Source organism: Podarcis raffonei, chromosome 16, assembly GCF_027172205.1.
Source record: "Podarcis raffonei isolate rPodRaf1 chromosome 16, rPodRaf1.pri, whole genome shotgun sequence".
Lineage (NCBI taxonomy): Eukaryota > Metazoa > Chordata > Lepidosauria > Squamata > Lacertidae > Podarcis > Podarcis raffonei.
In genome coordinates, this window is record NC_070617.1 from 30,067,372 (window position 1) to 30,089,669 (window position 22,298).

At 44.0% G+C, this 22,298-nt stretch overlaps 2 protein-coding genes across 2 annotated transcripts in view; one reads left to right on the plus strand and one right to left on the minus strand.

Annotated features, from left to right (window-relative positions):
• Positions 1-22,298, minus strand: part of C16H22orf39 (chromosome 16 C22orf39 homolog) — a 191,844-nt gene that overhangs the window by 117,302 nt on the left and 52,244 nt on the right. The gene's annotated exons all lie outside the window — the stretch shown is intronic.
• LOC128404030 (septin-2) overlaps positions 1-22,298 on the plus strand; it is a 59,464-nt gene that overhangs the window by 20,456 nt on the left and 16,710 nt on the right. Inside the window, exons 6-11 of the mRNA XM_053369284.1 lie at positions 3,132-3,266; positions 4,549-4,666; positions 9,541-9,642; positions 10,051-10,196; positions 11,585-11,668; positions 14,292-14,349. Coding sequence (XP_053225259.1) covers positions 3,132-3,266; positions 4,549-4,666; positions 9,541-9,642; positions 10,051-10,196; positions 11,585-11,668; positions 14,292-14,349 — 643 coding nt within the window. The remainder of the gene's footprint in view (positions 1-3,131; positions 3,267-4,548; positions 4,667-9,540; positions 9,643-10,050; positions 10,197-11,584; positions 11,669-14,291; positions 14,350-22,298) is intronic.

Here is a 22,298-nt window from a genome sequence, read left to right on the forward strand (position 1 = left end):
ACCCTTTGCTTTGGGGGTGGGTGTTTGGATGTGACTTCTGTGGGAGGCAGAACAGGATTTGCTAATTTAACAGTTTTTAGTCATAAGGGAACTGAAGACAAATAATCTCAGTTTGTAGGTGAGTGCAGTATTGCTTGTAGTAGAACTTTCAAAAGAACTATTCTATTTACACAGAAACTCCCAAAATAGGAAACTTCCATTTATTTACATCATAATAATAAAAATAATAAAATTTTATTTATATCCCGCCCTCCCCAGCCAAAGCCGGGCTCAGAGCAGCTAACAACAGTAAAATAATATAATACAGTAAAATAAAATAATGCATCATTTGAATACCTTTAATAACTGATATGTTCTGGGCAGTGAACAATGTTTTCTAAAATGGTGTAAAAATATGCAGTTAATCACAATAAAAGTTAATCACAATAAAAGTAGATATAACACCACCAGTCAGTCATATAAAACAGTATTAAAAAGCACCAGATGTTCTTAAGAATTTGAAACACCTTGGAAAATTAATAAGGTCTTCATCTGGTGCCAAAGCGGCCATAATGTAGATACCAGGCAAGTCTCTCTGGGGAGGGCATTCTGCAACTGGGATGCCACCACTGAAAAGGTCCTCTCTGCCCATTACCTATGAACCATATCCACCCTCTACCCCAGGCTTCCTCAACCTCAGCCCTTCAGATGTTTTTGGCCTACAACTCACATGATCCCTAGCCAGCAGGACCAGTGGTCAGGGATGATGGGAATTGTAGTCTCAAAACATCTGGAGGGCCGAGGTTAAGGAAGCCTGCTCTACCCTGATCCCAAACCCACCACCTGCATTTTAAATCCTAACTCTTCCTTCCCCATCATTTTGCCCTTCAGGAGCCCCCCGCTTCCCTTAACAGTCCTACACTTCAAGCAATTCTTGGCACCCATTCAGAGAGCCAGTGTGGTGTAGTGGTTAGAGTGTCAGGCTATGACCTAGAGACCCAGGTTTCAGATCCCCACTCGGCTGTGAAGCTCACCGGGTGACCTTGGGCCATTCACTGCCTCTCAACCTCACCTACCCCAGAGGGCTGTATTGGGGATTAAATGAGGGGGAGAATCATGTATACCACCTTGAGTTTCTTGGAGAAACATTATTGTTGTTTAGTCGTTTAGTCGTGTCCGACTCTTTGTGACCCCATGGACCAGAGCACGCCAGGCACTCCTGTTTTCCACTGCCTCCCGCAGTTTGGTCAAACTCATGCTGGTAGCTTCGAGAACACTGTCCAACCATCTTGTCCTCTGTCGTCCCCTTCTCCTTGTGCCCTCCATCTTTCCCAACATCAGGGTCTTTTCCAGGGAGTCTTCTCTTCTCAAGAAGTGGCCAAAGTACTGGAGCCTCAGCTTCAGGATCTGTCCTTCCAGTGAGCACTCAGGGCTGATTTCCTTCAGAATGGAGAGGTTTGATCTTCTTGCAGTCCATGGGACTCTCAAGAGTCTCCTCCAGCACCATAGGGAGGAGGCCAAGCCCACGGTGGGCCACGCCAGGCGCAGAAGAGTCTCCTCCAGCACCATAATTCAAAAGCATCAATTCTTTGGCGATCAGCTTTCTTTATGGTCCAGCTCGCACATCCATACATCACTACTGGGAAAACCATAGCTTTAACTATGCGGACCTTTGTTGGCAAGGTGATGTCTCTTGGAGAAATAGGTGGGATAAAAATGCAAGCAACAAACAAACAAACAAACATACACACACATGTATTTGCAACATATTGTGAACACTGCCCTTCTCAGCTTTCAATTTGGTTATGGTTTGGGTCGTAAAAACTTCAGGTGGAAAACCCTGAGGTTCGGAACCAACATTGGGGTGGGTTTGAGAGTTGGCAGGGAGAGAAACATCAGGTATGATGCTTCATGAGGTTTGCAACCCTAATAACTCCAGTCCTAAAGGAAAGCATGAGAAAGGAGGGAAGGGAAAGGGCTGCGAAAGAGGTGACTCAGAATTAGTCAGCCATTTGAAAGTGTTCCTGCTTTGGGTGGGTGGCTTCCTTTTTTCACTTGTACTTAATTCTGCTGGCATTTGACTGTCGCGTGTCCAAGTCATGCTGTGTGTTGCGCTGTAAACATGCTTTATGTTGGTCCATAACGCGGCAGCCCCACCAAGATCAGTCTGCCTTGAGTCAGCCCCCACATGCTTACCTCATTACAGTACTTTAAAGCAGTCTAGAGGGTGGCACTGGCTGTCAGCCACCTCCCCCCTCCTCCTTAGTGTCAGTATTGCCTTTGTAGAATTCAACAAAGAGGAAAATAGGAACAAAGGCAGAACTATGCCTCATCTACACAATACATATAAAGCATCATCATACCACTTTAAACAGTCATGGCTTCTCCCCAAAATCCTGGGAACCTAGTTTAAAGGGGCTGAGAGTTGTTAACAGACCCCTATTCCCCCCACATAGATACAGTTTCCAGGGTTCCCTGGGAGGGAGGTAAAGGTAAAGGGACCCCTGGCTATTAGGTCCAGTCGTGACCGACTTTGGGGTTGCGGCGCTCATCTCACTTTATTGGCCGAGCGAGCCGGCGTACAGCTTCCAGGTCATGTGGCCAGCATGACTAAGCCGCTTCTGGCAAAACCAGAGCAGCGCACGGAAACGCTGTTTACCTTCCTGCCGGAGCGGTACCTATTTATCTACTTGCACTTTGACATGCTTCGAACTGCTAGGTTGGCAGGAGCAGGGACCGAGCAACGGGAGCTCACCCCGTCACGGGGATTCGAACCGCCGACCTTCTGATCCGCAAGTCCTAGGCTCTCTGCTTGTTAAACCTCTCTGGGAAGTGTAGCTCTGTGAGGGGAACCGCTGGAAGGGGAAGGGGGACAAAACTAGGTTGAATCGGTTCCACATCCCATTGGCTCACGCTCAACTTATTGTTGGGCTTCCTGCTTCCTGCCCCTCCACTCCCAGTGGGCACCAGTCACCACTAACGGTTGTGAAGAAAAAATGGGAGGCACAGAGTGTGAGGAAGCATGCTCTGAATGCCTTGAAGGTTGGGTGCTCTAGAGAAGAAGCAGTAAGAAGTAGAAGCTAAATATTTCACAAGTGGATGCAAACCTGTCTCATCACAAGTTCCTCCTTTTCCCTTTTCTCTCACTGCAGTTTCAAGACCATCATCCACTACATTGACAATCAGTTTGAAAGGTACCTCCATGACGAGAGCGGCCTCAATAGGCGCCATATTGTAGACAACAGAGTTCATTGCTGCTTTTACTTCATATCCCCCTTTGGACACGGGTAAGAAAAGATTTGCATTCTAGGGTGAACTTTTTTTCACCGTTAAGCAGCCGCTGGGGAAATTCCAGCAGAGAGATTTAACCACCTTACAAGCAAAGCAAGTTTCTTTGTTGTCAGTCGGCCAACTCAATTAAAATCATCTTTGGGATTAATGACCTCCATTTCAGAGAGGATTTGCTATTAAAACTTGTCAGGGGTACATATTAAAAATGGATGACTATCTAGAAACTTAGAAGTTGTAATAACTATGTCATTTAATATGCGTAAATGGAAAGTTTAATTAAGCATGTCAGCCACCCACATTTGAAGTAAGTAGTTTTGCTTTTCACCTGGGTCTTGGAAGTTCTGTTTGTTGCCAGCAAAAGTAGAACTTTCTTTAACTTACAAGAGTTATACTTCAGCTTAAACTCTAAAAATGGTGTACACCCTCCTGCCCCCAACTGAAATAACAATATTGAAAATATTGAACATTTTAAAACAATGATGGGGAGAAGCTGTGGCCCTCTAGCAGTTGCTAGACAGCAACTCCCATGAGTCCCAGCCAGCTGGCTATACAGTTGTACCTTGATTCTCAAATAGAATGTGTTCCGGGAGTCCGTTCGACTTCTGGAACTGTTCGAAAACCAAGATACAGCTTCTGATTGGCTGCAGGAGCATCCTGCAGCCAATCAGAAGCCATGGAAGCTGTGCCGGATGTTCGGCTTGCGAAAATCATTCAAAAACTGGAACACTCACTTCTGGTTTCCGATCGTTCGGGAGCCAAAACATATGAGTTCCAAGGGGTTTGGCAACCAAGGTATGACTGTATTGATGTGATGGCAGGTGAGTGTTAGAGACCAAGATCTAAATTTGGGGGATTGCAGTTCAATGGGAGAAATGTTCGTTTTAAAAATTACTCAATGGTATTGAAAACATTAGCTTAAGAAGCTACTGAGTATATAAGCAGGTCAGAGGCGATGGAAGTTGTGGTCCAGCAATGTTTGGTGATCCTCTCCAGAAAACCCCCCAGTGGTTATCAAAACAATATCAGCAGCAGGACTAACCACAAGAGCAGAGGACTAATTCTGTTTGTGGAATTAAAGAGGGAGATAAATGAACCAGCCATGAAAGGGTGTTCTGGAGTTCCAGGGCTGCATTTGCAAAGGCCCTGCTGCTTGTTGAGATCTTTTTGACTTTAGATACATAACAGATGATCCATAAGATGCTGCCAAGGATATCTTCACTCAGGACTCCATTAATAATTATTGAGGTTTCCTTTCACCCCCCCATAATTGATACACAGGCTGAAGCCCTTGGATGTAGAATTCATGAAAGCACTTCATGGGAAAGTCAACATTGTCCCTGTGATTGCCAAGGCAGACACTCTGACACTGAAGGAGAGAGAGAGACTGAAAAGAAGGGTATGTATGTATAAGCTTTTAAAACGAAATGCCACATCCTGTTTCCGATGAGTTTGTATCTGCTTTTTGCCTTAGAAAGTTGTGTATCTGTTTGCTATGCATTTGGACACCTCTTGAGATCCCATAACCAAATTATGGTTCCTGATATCACTTTTTTTAAAAAAAATTATGATTGGACACCATTTTGAATCAAGATAGTGCACTGATTTTGTTTTGTTTTGTGCAGTCCCGGAGCAAATGCCGAGTAGAAGGCTGCTTGCATTATATTAAGAATGTGTGCAGTCCACCTTTATTCCGTAATGAATTTCATTCATGCTTCCCATCAATTAAATTTACAGGGTGTCTGGCATAAGGAGGGAGGCAGCTGAGAAACACCTGTTCTAAAGGAGGAGGGGGGAGTATACTTTCTCTGTGTTTTCAGATGACATAATTTGGTTATTATGGGCATCATTTTAGATGTTCTCTTTAATTTCTGGTGCAGAAGGGGGTGTGCCTCTTCTAACATGGCACTTGAAACCTGCATCTTTTGTGTTTTGTATTTTTTTAAAAATATTTTTGTTCAATCTGTTCTCCTGCTAATCGGACAGCACGTTTTAGTCTGTCAAATGGGCAGGATTGAGCGTTACTCTTAATTGCTCTTCATTTTTCAAAAAGGTAATGAATAAATCCGGGGGGTGAGGAGGAAGGAATAAACACAACCAAAGCAAGCTGTTTGTTTTCCTTATCATGAGCATTTACACACCACTCTTCAATTAAATTCCCTTGCATTAAAAGGGAGAAAAGGACTGTTGATCTTCACAATCATGGGAGGGTGGGAATCAAACTTGTTTTATGTAAGTCATTTCATTCAAAAAGTAGCATTTTGATTGATGGAACTGCCTGGGGTGTGTTTACATTTCAAAGGTACACTGGTATTTATATATTTTGCGCCACGATTTTATACTGATTCAATAAAGATGGAATTGCCTGTTCCTTATTAGTTAATTAAGCAATTAGTTGCAAAAAGTATAATGTGCTAGAGCTCTTTCCAGGCTGCTGTCTGATAATGCAAACGTGCTGAAACTATTCCCCTTAGTCTAGATTTAACAATGCACACTTGTAAATGTTTGCTATTTGTTTCGCTTTAAATCAGAGATGGAGAACCTTATTCAGCCAGCATGCCATTCTGGGCAGCCAGTGTGGGTGGGGACATGTGGGTGGGGGGCAGGCAGGACCAGAGGCAGACGTGGGTGGAGCAATGAATGCAGATTTTACCTTTGTAGGTTGGTTTCTACACACACACACACACACACACACACACAGACACACACAATCATCCACCCCTGTCCTCCAGACAAGCAGGAGGAAAGATCAGAGTTTGAGAATGCGTTCCAGCCACCCTAAAACACTTGGGGTGTGAAGCAGGGCTGGTGGAGAGTTCAAGAGCTGCATTGTCCCCTGCCCCCAGCCTGGGGTTCCTCACCGCTGCTTTAAATGAACACCAGCTGCAACAAAACCGTTGCCTAATAAGGAGCACTTAAAGGACAAATAAATATAAACATCTTAGCCCTTTGGTCCGCTTGGGCCAGCCATTGTTACCAGCAGCTTAACCAGGATTGAATGCTTTTAATGTTGATCCAGAGCTTTGAAAGCTTAGCTACTGTATATTTTTCTAACTCAAAAAACATCTCTCTATTCAAAATCTGTAATCAAGGCAGGGGATCAGGATCTGCCTCTCCTGATGGAGCTTTGAAGCCTTTGCTAGGTTTTTTTAGATGTCTCTGCCATTTGGCAATCAATCTAAGGTAATGCGAGGGGTTTTTTGGGCTTTGTTTTTTGTCCTGAATTGTGGAGAAGTTTTTTTTTTCTTTTTTGGAATAAGCAGAAAGCTTAGTTGTGGGGCTTCTGTCAAGGAAACCCAGCTTGGTGTAATTCCTGTTTTGACTCTGTGGAATTCAAACTTCGTTTTTCATTTTTAATATAAAAACACCCTTCTTTTGAGCGAGAAGAATTGGAGGGCAGTTTCACAAGATGTGTGCTGCAAAGCCGCAAGAGGAAATCTGCTCAAAAGAATGATTACATGAGAATGGGGATTTGGGGGGGGGGAGGGAGGGAACCTTGGATTTTGACTTCTTAACACATTTCCCCGGGGAATGCTAATCTTTAGGAACCACAGAACCTCCTGGGGCCAATAAAACCGATGTCCGAAGCAGCAAAATGTTGCTTCATTGTTGGGAATATGAAAAGCAGTTTGTTTTTCCTTGAGATTTGCTCCCCCCCTTTCCCCTTTCAGGAAAGCACTTGGCTGAACAGCTGTGATATATTATTCCAGCACCCTTGTTGGGTTTTTCCCGCCATTGTTCCTCTTTTATCGCTAAGATCTCTGCCCAGAGAAATGGGCTTTCTTGTTCCGTGCCTCTGGTGAAAGGCGAGCTGCAATGCCACCCTGCTCCTCTGCATTGGGACTGACTTTCTGTTGTGTAGCAAATGCTAGAGATGCTGTGCCTTTAAAACCAAGCTGTGTCAGGCATGCCTCCTTAAGGAAGTACCGAGATTTGCATAGAGAATACGTTTCATTCTCCAGTGTGTTGGGTTTTTTGGTGGACTGAGCCTGGATGTTGTTGGCTGTTTATCTCATTTAATGCATGACGGTGCGGAAGGCCGTAGAGCAACTCCATTGCTTTCCCTTTCTGTGAAGTCTTTATTGGGGAACCTTTTTAGTGCTTTTATTGACCACTGACCCTTTCCATTCTTAATATCCCATTCTGGCTGAATGGGCTGGTTCAGAGCATCAGATGTACCATATTCGGCCCATCACCCCTGCTTCATTTCTTTACCTGTGCACTGGCGTTGATTCTTCTGTCGTGGTGCATTTAAACCACAGTTTCCCATTCAAATCAGGAAACTGTGGCTTAATCTCTGATTACTAACCAGGGATATATATCTAGAATCTGATCCCAGTTAGTAAGTCAAAATTAAACCAGAGATTCAGGAAACTGTGGTTTGCACAAACCACAATAGAAACAACACCATGTGGTATGCAGCGGGGACCATGTGGACATGCTACTTGTTCTCAGCTTAGTAAATAATGGCTTATTAATTCAAGGTAGTGTTGTCTGAGGGACGTGGGTGGCGCTGTGGTCTGAACCACAGAGCCTAGGGCTTGCTGATCGGAAGGTCGGCAGTTCGAATCCCCGTGACAGGGTGAGCTCCCGTTGTTCGGTCCCAGCTCCTGCCCACCTAGCAGTTCGAAAGCACGTCAAGTGCAAGTAGATAAATAGGTACCACTCCAGCGGAAAGGTAAACGGCGTTTCCGTTCACTGCTCTGGTTCGCCAGAAGCGGCTTAGTTATGCTGGCCACATGACCTGGAAGCTGTCTGCAGACAAACGCCAGCTCTCTCGGCCTATAGAGCGCAATGAGTGCACAACCCCAGAGTCATGCAGGACTGGACCTAACGGTCAGGGGTTCCTTTACATTTACCTTTTAGTGTTGTCTGAACAAGAACTACTTGCCTTTCACAAGTCAGGATTTTCTCTGGATGTCTTGGGTTTTCTCTCCAGAATCCCAGTTCCTTCAAAATCATGCCTTTGGGAGGCTTACTGGATTTTACACAATTGAAAATTATCTTAGTCTTTTGGGTTCTGTGCGGGAGGAAACGCCGATTCATAATTTTGTTAAGCTTCAAAGTGCGTCACGATTACTTCCCCTCCCAAATAACAGCTGAATTTTGCAGTGCTGAACCGAATCATTCCCTGTTGCAAAATTATTTTTTCATTATTTTTTTACCAAACACTCCCTGCTCCCCAATCAATAACTCTTAACTATTTTTCTGTCGAGGGATAGTGTTTAAACAGTAACTTCATATTGCAATCTAGTGGCATTTGCTAGTGGAAGCAATCAATTTAATTTAATCACCACGAAGGAGTGTAAGAAAAATGGAAGAATAGGTCAGTGCTTTAGGAACAAATCCCTTAATAGCTGAAATAATGCAAGCTCTGGGGTTTGAGTGGCAACAACATAAGAATACAATTTATTATTAATGGTAATCATTTCATTTATGTCACACCTTTCTCTCCAAGGAGCTCAAGGTGGTGTACACTGTTTCCTCTCTTCTAATTTACTGTATTTTTCGCTCCATAAGACGCACCTGACCATAAGACGCACCTAGTTTTTAGAGGAGGAAAACAAGAAAAAAAATATATTCTGAACGAAACAGTGGATGTATGATTTTTGTGGTTCATGCTGTGGCCACAGACATGTGATGGTGAATTTGGGGTAACCCAATGCAAAAATCCTGAGGATCCATGTGGATCCGTGCTTTGTAACCGCGTTTTTGCGCCATTGAGGCCCCACGCAACAGTGGGTGCGTGATTTTGCTTTAGTTTTCTTGTTTTCCCCCCTTTGCAAGTTTGCTGTCTTTATCTCTCCCCTCCCAGGCAGCCTCCTTTATCTCTAGCGTCCCATATCTCTCTCCCCAATCGGCAAACGATCAATGGCTTTGTTTCAACACTCACTTCCCTTTTTCAAAAAAAAAAAGTATGATCTGCTTTTTGCCCCTGGGCAATTCGGCTCCAAGGACCACACATTCGCTCCATAAGACGAACAGACATTTCCCCTTACATTTTAGGAAGAAAAAAGTGCGTCTTATGGAGCGAAAAATACGGTAATCCCCAAAACAACACCTTGAGATAGGTTAGACTGAGAGTGAGTGACTGGCCCAAGGTAACCCAGGGAGATTCATACCTGGGCGAGGATTTGAACCCTGGTCTCCCAGATCCAAGTCTCAACACACTGCACCACCGCAGGCTTTCAGAATTCATGTATGTACACCTAATGTAGAATGTAACTAAAAATCGCCCCTGCGTTTTTGTCTCTTGCTTGCCTGCACCCATAGGTTTTAGATGAGATTTCTGAACATGGCATAAGGATTTACCAATTACCTGATGCAGATTCTGATGAGGACGAGGAATTCAAAGAACAGACCCGAGTTCTGAAGGTGGGTTCAACATCAACAGGTGCTAAATTAGGCATTTGTCTAATTTAAATGTATTCCTCATGTAGGTGTTAGTTTTGCTATAATTATTGCATATAGGAAGGCATATTTACTTCCCATTTTTGTAGTTGAAATAATACCATTGCCAACATCTCACAACTCCAGTTTTTGAGCCTGTAGCAGAAATTACCTTTACCTCTGCAAAAAAGTAATATACCAATGATTTTTTTTAATAAAAAAACTACCCATGAGTTAAAAGTTTGCACTTCAACATAAATGAAAGTGGAGATTTCTGTGGAATGTTGTGCCAAGACTTTTGAACAGTCAGGGTATATTAAGTGGCAAGTTGACTCGTACCATCGGCATTATTCATTGATGATCTTATAAAATGGAATTTATTGACTCATCTAGGCTAGCATTCCTTTTGCTGTGATTGGGTCCAACCAACTTATTGAAGTGAAAGGGAAGAAGATCAGAGGTCGCCTGTATCCCTGGGGAGTGGTGGAAGTCGAGAATCCGGAGCACAATGATTTCCTGAAGTTACGCACCATGCTGGTGTAAGTAGAGTCCCTTATTTAGTCTTAAACTACAGGCATCTCTAACAAAATGTGTTTGTCAGAGAGAGATGCCTCTTGTACATACTGTCCACAAAAACATGTTCGCCTGCTTAGCTGCAAGGTTTATGTGAGAACTCTGCTTCTTTCTTTATACTGAAACTGATTTTGTCTTTTGTTCCTTGGCTAAATAATCAATAAAAATACGTTGTTGGGAAATAGGTGGCTTGCTTAAAATCTGATTTGCTTTAATTGGAATGTACCATATTTGGAAGCAGAAATCCTTAAAGGAATTTAAATTTGAAATGTCAGGATGTTTCAGAATTCATCTTGATCATATTGCAGCTCTGATTGGCAAGGGGGATTCTTGGAATCTGAGTTATTTCAATATTTGCTTTTGCAAGAGATTGAAGTTGATTTTAGTTTTATTCTGCAATGTGTATCTGTTCTGAATCGTAGCCACAAGATATGTTATAGCTTCCTTGTCAATGTACAGATTTCTTTATCTCACATGTACACGCACCTTGACTAATGCATGTTATCTCCTCTAACAATGCAATTGTACCAAAAAAGATTTGAAACAAGTCAAGCGGAGCATTCCTTGCAGCAAGTGCTGAGAAACTAAATATAGTAAAATTCCAGGAATATGTTAGGGTTGATAATCCAAAAAGTGCTACTTAGCTGTGTGACTCTTAATAATGTCTGAGTTATTCCTCCTAGGGTAATTGAATTAATCAGGCTTTGTGGGTTACAACAATTCTGTGGCATTTGATTCCATTATACATCCTTGGCTTGGTAAAGTTCCAGTCAAAGATTTCCCCCTGCTGGATTGTTTCACCTTTGAAGCCACAGTGATAGTGAAGACTATTTCTGCAAGTAAGGTGGAGGTTCAGATTCTGTATTTTATTGTGTCTGTAGGTCAAGCGGTCCCCCACACTCCCATCTTCCTTCACATATGACACTTTCCATGCTAGGACGTTCCTCTTAGCACCACATTTAAGCAAACATCCCAGATAGATATTTTTCTAAAGCTGGTGGACCTGTGTGAAGCTTACCAATATGTAGCACGGCAGTAGAGAATTGTTGAGGATGTGGGTTGTAGGAACAGAATACTGTCTGTTTTTACTTGAAGTTTGGAATCGGTTAAAATTTAAGTTAAGCTTATGGATCTTGTCATTGAAAAGACAGAAAATATAGCATTTCAGTTATTATGGGTTAGTAAAAATGGAGAAAACCATTCATTCATGGCATGAAAAAAAGCATTGGCATGAATCATGTCTGTAAAGGCTGTGATGCTGCTTTTTATCCAGTTAAGAGATGAACCTAACTTAATAAAATTTGACTCGGGAGCTCCTGGCAAAGGAAGTTAAAAGCTGTGTTTCTCGTTTCAGGACCCACATGCAGGATCTTCAAGAAGTGACTCAAGATTTGCACTATGAAAACTTCCGGTCAGAGAGGCTAAAACGCACCGGCAAGTGAGTCTTTCTCTTGAGTTGTGCTTTCTCCCTTATGCCTCTGCCCAGCCTTGCTCTTAAAAGTAGCTTCAGAAACAACCCCCTCCCCAACTCCTGTATCTGCTGATCTCATTCTCGTAACCTCTCCCTTCCTTTTCCTAGCCTGAAAACACACACGGAAACCAAGGGGAAGGGGCTCCTGTTTTAAATTGCTTCCTCTGTGTTAATTAACGGGAAGAAACCACTGATCCAGCTAGGATGGTGTGTGTGTGCGCGTGCGCGTGCGCAAGCTCCAGAAAGTATACCAGCTAAGGGCTTTGTGAAATATCACATCTCTCTCCCCCACCCAGTATTCATTCAGTAATTGATTTAATCTTTGGGTTGTATCCAAACTTGTCTTGTTTCCGCAAGCACTGCCGCTTGCTCAATGGAGAGTCCACTCCCATGCGTCCCCCAGATCTGTCCTGGGGATTCCCCTGATCCTCTGGAGGTGTCTTTAGGTATGTGCAAATGGGTCGACCTCCTTGGATGCAACACTTTATTCTTAAGTTGCCCATCTGACTTGGGCCGTTTAGATAGATATGGGGAATATGCATATGAACATTGAAATCTGCCTTATACTACATCAGGCTACTTGTTCATCTAGCCTTGTTATGCCTGTTCTGTCCAGCAACAGCTCTCCACACTCTTGGCCAAAATCTTCTCCCGATGTTGCTCCCTGAGATCCATAATCTAGGCTTGTGACACACTGTAGTTCTGTAGTACAGCACATGCTTTTCATAGAGAGAGTCCCAGGCTCAGCCACTGGAATCTCCAGTTAAAATGGATTGGGTAGCTGGATATGGGAAAGCCCGAGTCCCTAGAGAACTGTTGCCATTGTAGACGATAGGTGACAATTAATCTGACCTGGTATAAGTCTGCTTCTGGTGTTTTAAACTAAATATTTTAGGGACTGAGCCTTCTGCATGCAATGCTGTGGCCCCTTCCCTGTCTCATGCGTAGATCTCACAGCAATTCCTATACGTCTTGCACATATCTCGTATATTTTAAAACAGCATGCGCAGATGGTCACAGTGGACCGCGTTCAGAGTCCCCATTTGCATACTGCGCTGGAAAGGCAAAGGGCTGTTTTCACACATGTTCATCTCTTGATGTCAAGTTGAGATCTGTGTGCCTGAATGAACCATCCCCAAACTAAATCAAACGCCATATGGGCAGAACTTTTAAATGCCCTCTCAAATCTAGTGTGTTCAATGCTGTTATAACTCTCTAATTCAGCTGTGGCTTGTTGAGTGCCGAGGAATCAGTCAAGTGGTGTTCATGCCTGTGTGAACCAACCGCTGTGAGGCTTGACTCTTCAACCTTCAGAAATGTACAGTGGTACCTCGGGTCACATACGCTTCAGGTTACATACGCTTCAGGTTACAGACTCTGCTAACCCAGAAATAGTACCTTGGGTTAAGAACTTTGCTTCAGGATGAGAACAGAAATCGTGCTCCGGCGGTGTGGCAGCAGCAGGAGGCCCCATTAGCTAAAGTGGTGCTTCAGGTTAAGAACAGTTTCAGGTTAAGAACGGACCCCTGGAACAAATTAAGTATGTAACCAGAGGTACCACTGTAGTCCAACGATTCTTGATTGAGAATGTCCTAGCTTCCTTCTCTCTGTGTTAATTTTATATAACCAGGCAAATTATCTTGGCTAAAAAATGTATTTATTCCTCTTCCTGATGCCACTCTAAACTCACTTCAGTCCCTCTGTGTGAATATTGTGCCCTTGACCATTCTGTTTTTAGTGTGTGAATCTTTTCTGTTCGTGTTGTGCCTTTCCTGACAAAAAAATCTTGTTTCTCTTTGATATCGCTCGGCGCGAGAGTGCAGAAATATTTCTAGTTAAGGAAATGACTGTGTGTGTCTGGGCTGGTTCTTTGTTTTATAACTTGGTGCCATAGGGTGTGGGTAGGGGGGTAGGCAGAGGAAATGGCTCCACTGAAGTGTAGGACAGAATTAGGGTGTAAAAATCCAGGAAATTCCTTATACAAAACAAGGGTGAAGAATGAGAAGGTGACAGCTGCAAGGCTGCCTGGGCTTGAGAAAACTGCAGAAAGGCAATTCCTCCTTTGCATTTTTAGAGAAGGGTTACAATATGGAAACTCGGGTCAAATCATTGTCTGAATTCTAATTGGTTACATCTGCAGCAGTCGGTAAATGAATAAAACAGTTGTCCTGAAGCAAAAAAGCATATTTCTTTGCTTTTTAGATCAGATGTTGCCAGACTCCCAACTTGCATCAGCCTCAACCAGCACGGCCAGTGATCTGGGATGTTGAAAGTTATAGTCTAACAACATCCCTGTTTTTAGATAATGCAGGCCTTAATCCCAGAAGAGACTTTCCCACCTGTAAAGGAGGAAATGCCTCTTCTAAGACGGTTTTTGCCACCTGCATATTTGCAAGAACTTGCATTGAAAATATGTAAGCTTTTTTAAAAAAATCTGTCTGATTAAAGGAGCTAGGCTTTTTCCCCAACTGAACAAATTATTTTTAATAAAACCAATTTGTCTCTTTGGCTGCATTATGTTTCTGCTCAAGATCTGAACTCTTGTCCTTCAGTGCTTGTGATGCTAATGTGCGTTTCTTGTACCTGACAGGCCTGTTGAAGAAGAAGTTGTGGACAAAGATAGGATCCTTCAGCAGAAGGAGGCTGAGGTAAGCTTGTGAGCAAAATTAAGTTAACATCTCATTAGCAGCGAGGCGCTCGGCTGAGTTAATGACATTCTGAATGAGCGCAAACAAAAATAAAAATAAAACCATTTGAGAACAATCCTTATTTCTGGCGTCAGAAGAGCCCTGTTGGATCGGACCAAAGGCCCATCTTGGTCTAGCATCCTGTTGTCATAGTGGCCAATCAGATGCTTCCAGGAAGTACAGAAACAGAACTTGAGCACCATAGTCCTCTTTCAACTGCTATTCAGAGGCACATTATTTACTTAAAAGCATTTATATACGCTTAATACTTTGAATGGGACGTGGGTGGCGCTGTGCGTTAAACCACAGTGCCTAGGACTTGCCGATCAGAAGGTCGGCAGTTTGAATCCCCACAATGGGGTGAGCTCCTGTTGCTCGGTCCCTGCTCCTGCCAACCTAGCAGTTCGAAAGCACATCAAAGTGCAAGTAGATAAATAGGTACCACTCTGGCAGGAAGGTAAACGGCGTTTCCGTGCGCTGCTCTGGTTCGCCAGAAGCGGCTTAGTCATGCCGGCCACATTACCCGGAAGCTGTACGCCAGCTCCCTCGGCCAATAAAGCGAGATGAGCGCCGCAACCCCAGAGTCAGTCACGACTGGACCTAATGGTCAGGGGTCCCTTTACCTTTTAATACTTTGAATAACTCTAAGAGGCGTACAGTCTAAAAAAAGAAACTATATATCACAAAAAAACCAAAGCACAACCTGAAACCAGTAAAACAGCATTATATAAAAAGACACACACAAGCACAGACAAATGAATGAATTTGTCTCCTGCCCTTTTAAAGCCATCTAGGTTGGTGGCCATCGACACCTTGTGGAAGTGAACCCCACAGTTACAACTATGCACTCTATGAAGACGTTCTTCCTGTTGCCTGTCCTGAAATGCCCTCTCTTCTGCTTTATTGGATCATCCCCTAATTTTAGTATTGTGAGCGAGGGCCTACCTGCTTTCTTCACACCACTCCTATTTTACCACTCCTGTGTCATGTCCGCCTCCCTGCACCTTATTCACCTTTTTTTCTAATATGAAAAGCTGCAGATGTTGCACCTCTTTTTCCATAAGGGAGCTGCAGCCTCTCAATCGTTTCAGTTGTCCTTTGCGGCACCTTTTCCAGCTTTATGATGCACTTTTCGTGGTGCAGCCACCAGAACTGTGCACGGTATCCGATATCCTTGCCCGCTCCAAAAGTGTGGCCCATTGTATATTATTCCACTTCTGTTTGATAGCTAAGCATCTGGCGCCCACTGCTGGCTGCTTCTACTTGTCACAGCCATCTATCTGCTCCCTGCCTTACTTCAAATAAGTAAATCCTTCCACATCGGAAGCTAGCGTGTCAGCAGAGAAAAAGGCTTGCAGTCCAGATTAATTTTTGACATGCTGGTTTCCCCCCTGTAGGAGTCCTTCCCTTTCTCCCCACCCCTGACCCCCAACAAGGTGCGGGAACATTTTATCAGGGTGAAGTGGTTAAGCCTAGATTCAGGTTTGAGAACCAGGCCTAAGACAAATTTGTTAATTTGTTTTTGGGTGAAGTTGGCCGCCAGTTAATCAGTGGGGAAGTCTTTGTTTTATCTATAGAGTGATGCCTTGGGTTGCATACGCCTCAGGTTACATACGCTTCAGGTTACAGACTCCGCTAACCCAGAAATAGTACCTCGGGTTAAGAACTTTGCTTCAGGATGAGAACAGAAATCGTGCTCTGGTGGTGCGGCGGCAGCGGGAGGCCCCATTAGCTAAAGTGCTGCAGGTTAAGAACAGTTTCAGGTTAAGAACGGACCTCCGGAACGAATTAAGTACTTAACCCGAGATACCACTGTAGTTGATTAGGATTTTCACATTGTTACAATAAAATATTGCAGTCCCTTATTACCTGTCCGCCTCCCAGTTCCTCTACCTCCCTCAGCCCTTGTGTGTTTGTTCCCCTCCCTTTTTAATCACAGTTTTTCCATTTTGGTTGTTCATTGTTTGGCGTGTCAGCCTTGCATTCTCAGATAAGGGTTTGTGCCATTTTGGGGGTCCCAGATTAACAACCATTATTACACTGGAGACATTTCCCTCCCTGCATTGTCCCTCCCACTGCTTCTGGTTGTGTAGGTATTAGTTCCAAAACTGCACTCCACATTTCTTGGAAGCTTGGCTTCTTGTGTAGTTTATGGAGCAGGATCTTATCAAGGGCCACTAATGGCAGGAGGTCTTGTAGGAGGAAGCCTTTGTAAACTGGAAGAGTGTTGGCTTTTATTTTCTTTTGAGCCCGCTAGCTTCCCCTGAACAATGTAATGTTTGTTTGTATCAGATTTAATCCCACCATTCCTCATAGTTGATCGGGGTAATGCAGATGGTTCTTCCTTCCCTCCCCCTCTGTCTGCACAGCAGCCCTGTGGGGTAGATTAGACCAAGATTGGCCCAAGGTGACCTAGTGAACTTCACGGTCGCCAGAGGCGCTGAACCTGAGTATCTCTGGTTCCAGTCCAACACTAACCATTACACCACTTTGGCTGTCCACACATAGGGGCGTCAGTGCTGATTCTGAAATGTGGAAGAGGCTAGAAGCTTTTTCCTTGGGTGGATTTCTCAAAAAGTCTTTGCCAAGAGTTTGACTTCTGAGCGGAGTCTGAGTCTTGGCTGAACGTAGCAGCTGTTAGCTTAACCTACCACGCAAGATGCCGTGATAATATTGATGTTGACTCTCCTCTTTCCTGCTGAGTTTCCCTGTTCCAGGGTATTTGGCAACTGTCAGCAAAACAACAGAGAAGCAAACCACCCGTCCTTTCCCCCTCTTGAACTCTCCCGAATGTATTTCCAAGCCTCTTTGTTGTATAAATATAAAATGTACAATGAAATATGATGAGTGTATTAAGAATGGGAAGACGTTTGGTGAGATGGATGTCTCCCTTGTCCTGTTTCTACAGCTACCCACTAGTGCAGACAGCGAGCAGATTCCCCACATGGGTGGGGAATCTGTGGCCCCCCTAATGTTGCTGGGCTGCCATCTCTTCATAAACTCCATCTAGCATGGCCAATGGTCAGGAATGATGGGAGTGCTGGTCTAGCAAGATCTGGAGGGTTACAGGTCTCCCATTCTTGTGTTAGTAGGCACAACACCCACTTTCCCGAAAGTCTCATTATGAAAACTAAAACTGAAAGCAAGCAGACTTCTAGACCTTATGGTTGGAATGTCGTGTATAATTGTGTGTGGACAAATCGGGGCTGGGGAACTGGATCTGGGCAGCACGCTGGATCTGTATTGCTCACACCTCCCTCAGAACAAGTTTGATAGGTAAGCAGGTCTGCTTGCCTGTCAATTGTGACATGAGGTGACCCATTTTTGCATAGTGCCGTGCACTATGCAAGCAGTGAAGTATCAAAGCCCGCAAAAAATCTTGCGGTACTTTTAAGGGACTAGCAAATTTATTGTGGCGAAAGCTTTTGGAAGCTGAAGAACATCATGACTGGATCAGGTCCAGCATCCTGAACACCCAGTGGCCAATCAGATGCCTAAGAGAAACCCATAAGCAGGACCCAAGCTTGACATCGCTCTCCCCACTTGTGATTCCCAGAAATATTTAGAGGCTATTTGCTTCCGACATTGGAAGTAGAACATAGCTATAATGGCTAGTAGCTCTTGATAGCCTTCTTCTCCATTGGATTTGTCTAGTTCCCTATTTGGTTAATTTGCCTGGTTGGTGGCTAACACTACTTCTGTTCCTAACCTTGGTTGCAAACACTGGATTGAAGCAGACCAAGTCTTGTTGCATAAGTCCACTTCATGAATAGTTGTCCTAACTAGCAGGTAGGCACTCATCTGGGTACCCAGAAAGATTAGTGTAAGTAGTGAAGTTGACTCTCGAATTTTGGAATTGTTAGGAAGCCATTAACCATGGTTTCCAATCTGTGCGTAATGGGAAACCGTGGTCAGCTGCTGCTTTGTGGTGTGTTTGCTGCTCAAGCCGAGTGACAGCAATGGAGTGGCATATGGGTGCATGATACTCATGTATATCCTGCCTTATTAAGCCGGGATTCCGTTGCAGGAATGAGGCCAGTGCATTTTAATGTTTCTTTTCGGAAGGGATTAAGTGACCTCCTCTGTGCCTTAGTTTTGAATTTATATACAAATATACGTTGAAGGCTTTTGGCTGTATTTGGAGAGTGAGCTCCTTGTGAGACAGGCCTGCCATAAACAGCTGCTGTTTTAAAGTTGGGAAGGATTGGACAGATATTGCAAGAAAACAAATGTTTGTTGAATTCCTGTTGTCTGTCATTTCTGTTAAGGACCGAAGAGGCTTTGCTTAGTCTTGTGTAGATAAGGTGGCACGAAATCTCTTTATCTCCAAAGCAGTCTGCTGAGGAGTCGAGTTGGGGGAGGACTGGGGGGTTAGGGGGCAAACCAGAGGAAATGGGCTTACATTCTTTGGCCTTTGCTGAGAACACAAACATCAATTTCCCTTTCTGTTTTTACATTCTGAGCAGTAATGATGCTTGAAGTTCTATTTACAGATTTGCAAGGTTTACATAACCTCGGGGGGTGGGGGTGGGGGATGAAGTTTTGGGCAGGTGCCAGGTCCACCATTATCAAGACATCACTTCTGCTAAATAATCATTATGGATTTTATCAAAGGACACTGTGCTTGGCTGGTTGGAGCCATTAATCTCTTGCCTGCTTTCTTCGACCGTGTTGCAAGATCATTTCGGACATGTGTAGATTTATTTTTTGCCCTCCCACCAGCAGCTGGCTTTTGTTTTCGGAACTGCCTTTTAATGCCTTTTCTCCAGATACAAAACTAGTTGTGTCTGCAAAGAAGGATATTCATAGACAGACTTGGTAGTGTGACTACCCTTCTGCGGATCTCAAGGTGCCATCAAGCACATTTCTGCTATCCTCCTTTGGTCACTTTAAGAAGGATATTTGAGCTTCAAATAGAAATATGACAAGCTGTGTCTTTTGCATTTCATGGCCTGTTTACAATCTTATTCTATATATACATACTGAGCTACTTTGCATGACACAGTAGGCCAAATCATGGTTTAGCAAGTGCACACAAGTGTGTGGGCTCTGGGACAGGAGTTGCCCCCTGGACCTTCTTACTGCTAGGTTTAGCTAAGCCAAAATTGGCTTTATCCAAGCTAGTTCTCAGAGTTAAGATGGCTCCTCAGTGGCCACCAGTGGTGGCTGGTGCCTATTTGGGACCCGCAGGGTGGCCAACAGTAGGAGGAACCAGAGCATGAATGGATGTAGCTAGAGTCAATGACAAGCAGAGCCAACTCATTCTGGTTTTGTTGTCATCTACCTCAATGCTGAGTTCTACAAGGGCTGAGACTGAGGAGGAGGAGGAAGCAGGCGTTGGCATACTGAGGGCAGACTAAGGTTAGTGGTGCAGGCACCCTATGGACCAGCCTCCACTGCTAACCATGAGATGTCACCTATGTTTGTTTTTGATCCACGCCTCCATCAGTGTGGATGCCAGTCCACAAAAGCTTCAGTTACTGTAGACCTGTTAGTCTTCACTGTGCCATAGGATGCTATGTCTACTGTCCTTGTGTCTTACAAACAGTTAGTCTACTGTCCTTGTGTTACAAACAATTAGCCTCCTTGTGTGTTACAAACAATTAGTCTATTCCCCCGCCCCCAACAAAAAATTAATAGGGTTGTTTGTTTATGTCTGATTGAACATTAAGAGTGTTGAAAATGCTTGTGTGTGTGTTGGCCATTTCCATGGCTTCTCTAAGGTGCCACTTTACCATTGTTCGGATCTGTACCTTTTGTAGGGAGACTCTCCACATCAGTGCTTCTCTCCCCATGCCTTTAGGCCCATTACAGATGTGCTTCAAATGGTCTCTTCATCCACATCACCAGAGACAGAGCAACTTTTCTACATTAAGTCCTACCAACATTTTTTTTGGTGTGTGTTTGTGTGCACCTACCATGGCACCCAGGGACGCGGGTGGCGCTGTGGGTTAAACCACAGAGCCTAGGACTTGCCAATCAGAAGGTCGGCGGTTTGAATCCCCGTGACGTGGTGAGCTCCTGTTGCTCGGTCTCAGCTCCTGCCAACCTAGCAGTTCGAAAGCACGTCAAAGTGCAAGTAGATAAATAGGTACCACTCTGGTGGGAAGGTAAATGGTGTTTCTGTGCGCTGCTCTGGTTTGCCAGAAGCGGCTTACTCATGCTGGCCACATGACTCAGAAGCTGTACACTGGCTCCCTTGGCCAATAAAGCGAGATGAGCGCCGCAACCCCAGAGTCGGTCACGACTGGACCTAATGGTCAGGGGTCCCTTTACCTTTACCTACCATGGCACCACAGATGTTGGCATGTTCACCTGTTAGATCATATACTTGTTAGGTAAGCTTTCCCCAAGCTGGTGCCTTCCAGGTATTTGCACTCCAGCTCCCATCAGCTGCAGCTGGTAAGGCCAGTGGTCAGGAGTGATGATGGAAATTGTAGTCGAAGAACGTCTGGAGAAGGTTGAACTAGCGCAGAGGTGTAGCCAGCGTGGTGTTCTCTCGATGTTCTTGGGTAATTTGCATCAATCCACCTCAGCATGTCAAATGGCCAGGAATTGAGTTGTGGTATAAGAACATCTGGAGGACCCATGTTGGCTACCACTGAACTAGAACAGAAAGTCTCAAAGGCCACTGCTGGAAGGTATCATCCTATAGCACTCTGATCTGAAGACTGACCTTATGTCTCTTGCTCAACATTTATACATCTAGCTTAAATCATTTTCTCTTGCTCTGTGCTGCATTAGCTTCTTAAAGCGGTCTTCGTTTTGGAAAATAACCGACATTCTAAACCAATGCAGAGCAGCTCATAAAGAAATAGTGCTTAGTTAGCAGTAAACATATTCTGTAATTTAACACGCATGGCTGTACTGTGTGCATGTCAACTTCTATTTTCCCTCTTCGGCCTCACTATATACCCTATTTCTAGAAATGTTGCTTTTTTTAATATTGCAGATTATTAAACCAAAATAAACACAAGCCTGTACTTAAGGAAGCCACAAGGGGGCGTAATGTGGTACGGACTTGGCTGCTGTCAACTCCCCAAGGGCTGATAAATAAGTAGATAATGTAGGAATTTGGGAAAGCCAGAAGATAATATTTAACACGAAGCAGTAAGCAGAGCAGGGGCACAAATATAAAAGTTCAATGTGAAGTGAAATTATTCACCCTTGGAGAAATTAGCACTGATAGAAGATGAATAACGGAGGAATTGACTGTGTTAGTCCGTTACAACAAGATCTCCAAGGTACACTTATGACTCTGCTGGTTTTAACAAGTTTAGGGGGCTTGCTTTTTGAAATGCAGTTGATTATTACATTTACAGTTGCACAAAGCATTCATGCCACAGCTGATCTGTTAATCTTTGAGGTGCAATGAAACTCTCTTCTCTCGTTTGCATGAATGAGAGATGTTGATTTGATTCTGCTGCTTAGGATGTAGGGTCAGGAAGATAACCTTGCTAATTCTGAGAAATGCATGCCAATCAGAACCTGGTGATTAGAAGCTATGGGACTCCCCAGTTGTGGCAGACTGTAGTCCTTTCCGTGAGTTCAAAAGATAGAGTGTGGGCATAAAGTGTGTAGGAGGAACGGACACACCTTGGTTGTTGTGCCTGCTGTACTCCAAAGTTATTTCCCAGTCTGAAGGTGTCTTCTTGGGGCAGAGGGGACAGGGATGTAGGAAGGCACCGTTTTCTGTTCTGCCGTGTAGTCATCACATGCAGCGCTGTTTCCATTCTGCTGCAATTCATCTTCCACCAAAACCGATGTTAATCATCTTCCATGGTGAAATTATGTAAGTGATTTATGCAAGTATTTATGTACTGTTTGTGGACTGAAGCAACTGCAACAGCAAATACCAATTGCGTTTGCTGGGTAGATTATTACTGTTCCAGACGGGACAAATAAGCAAC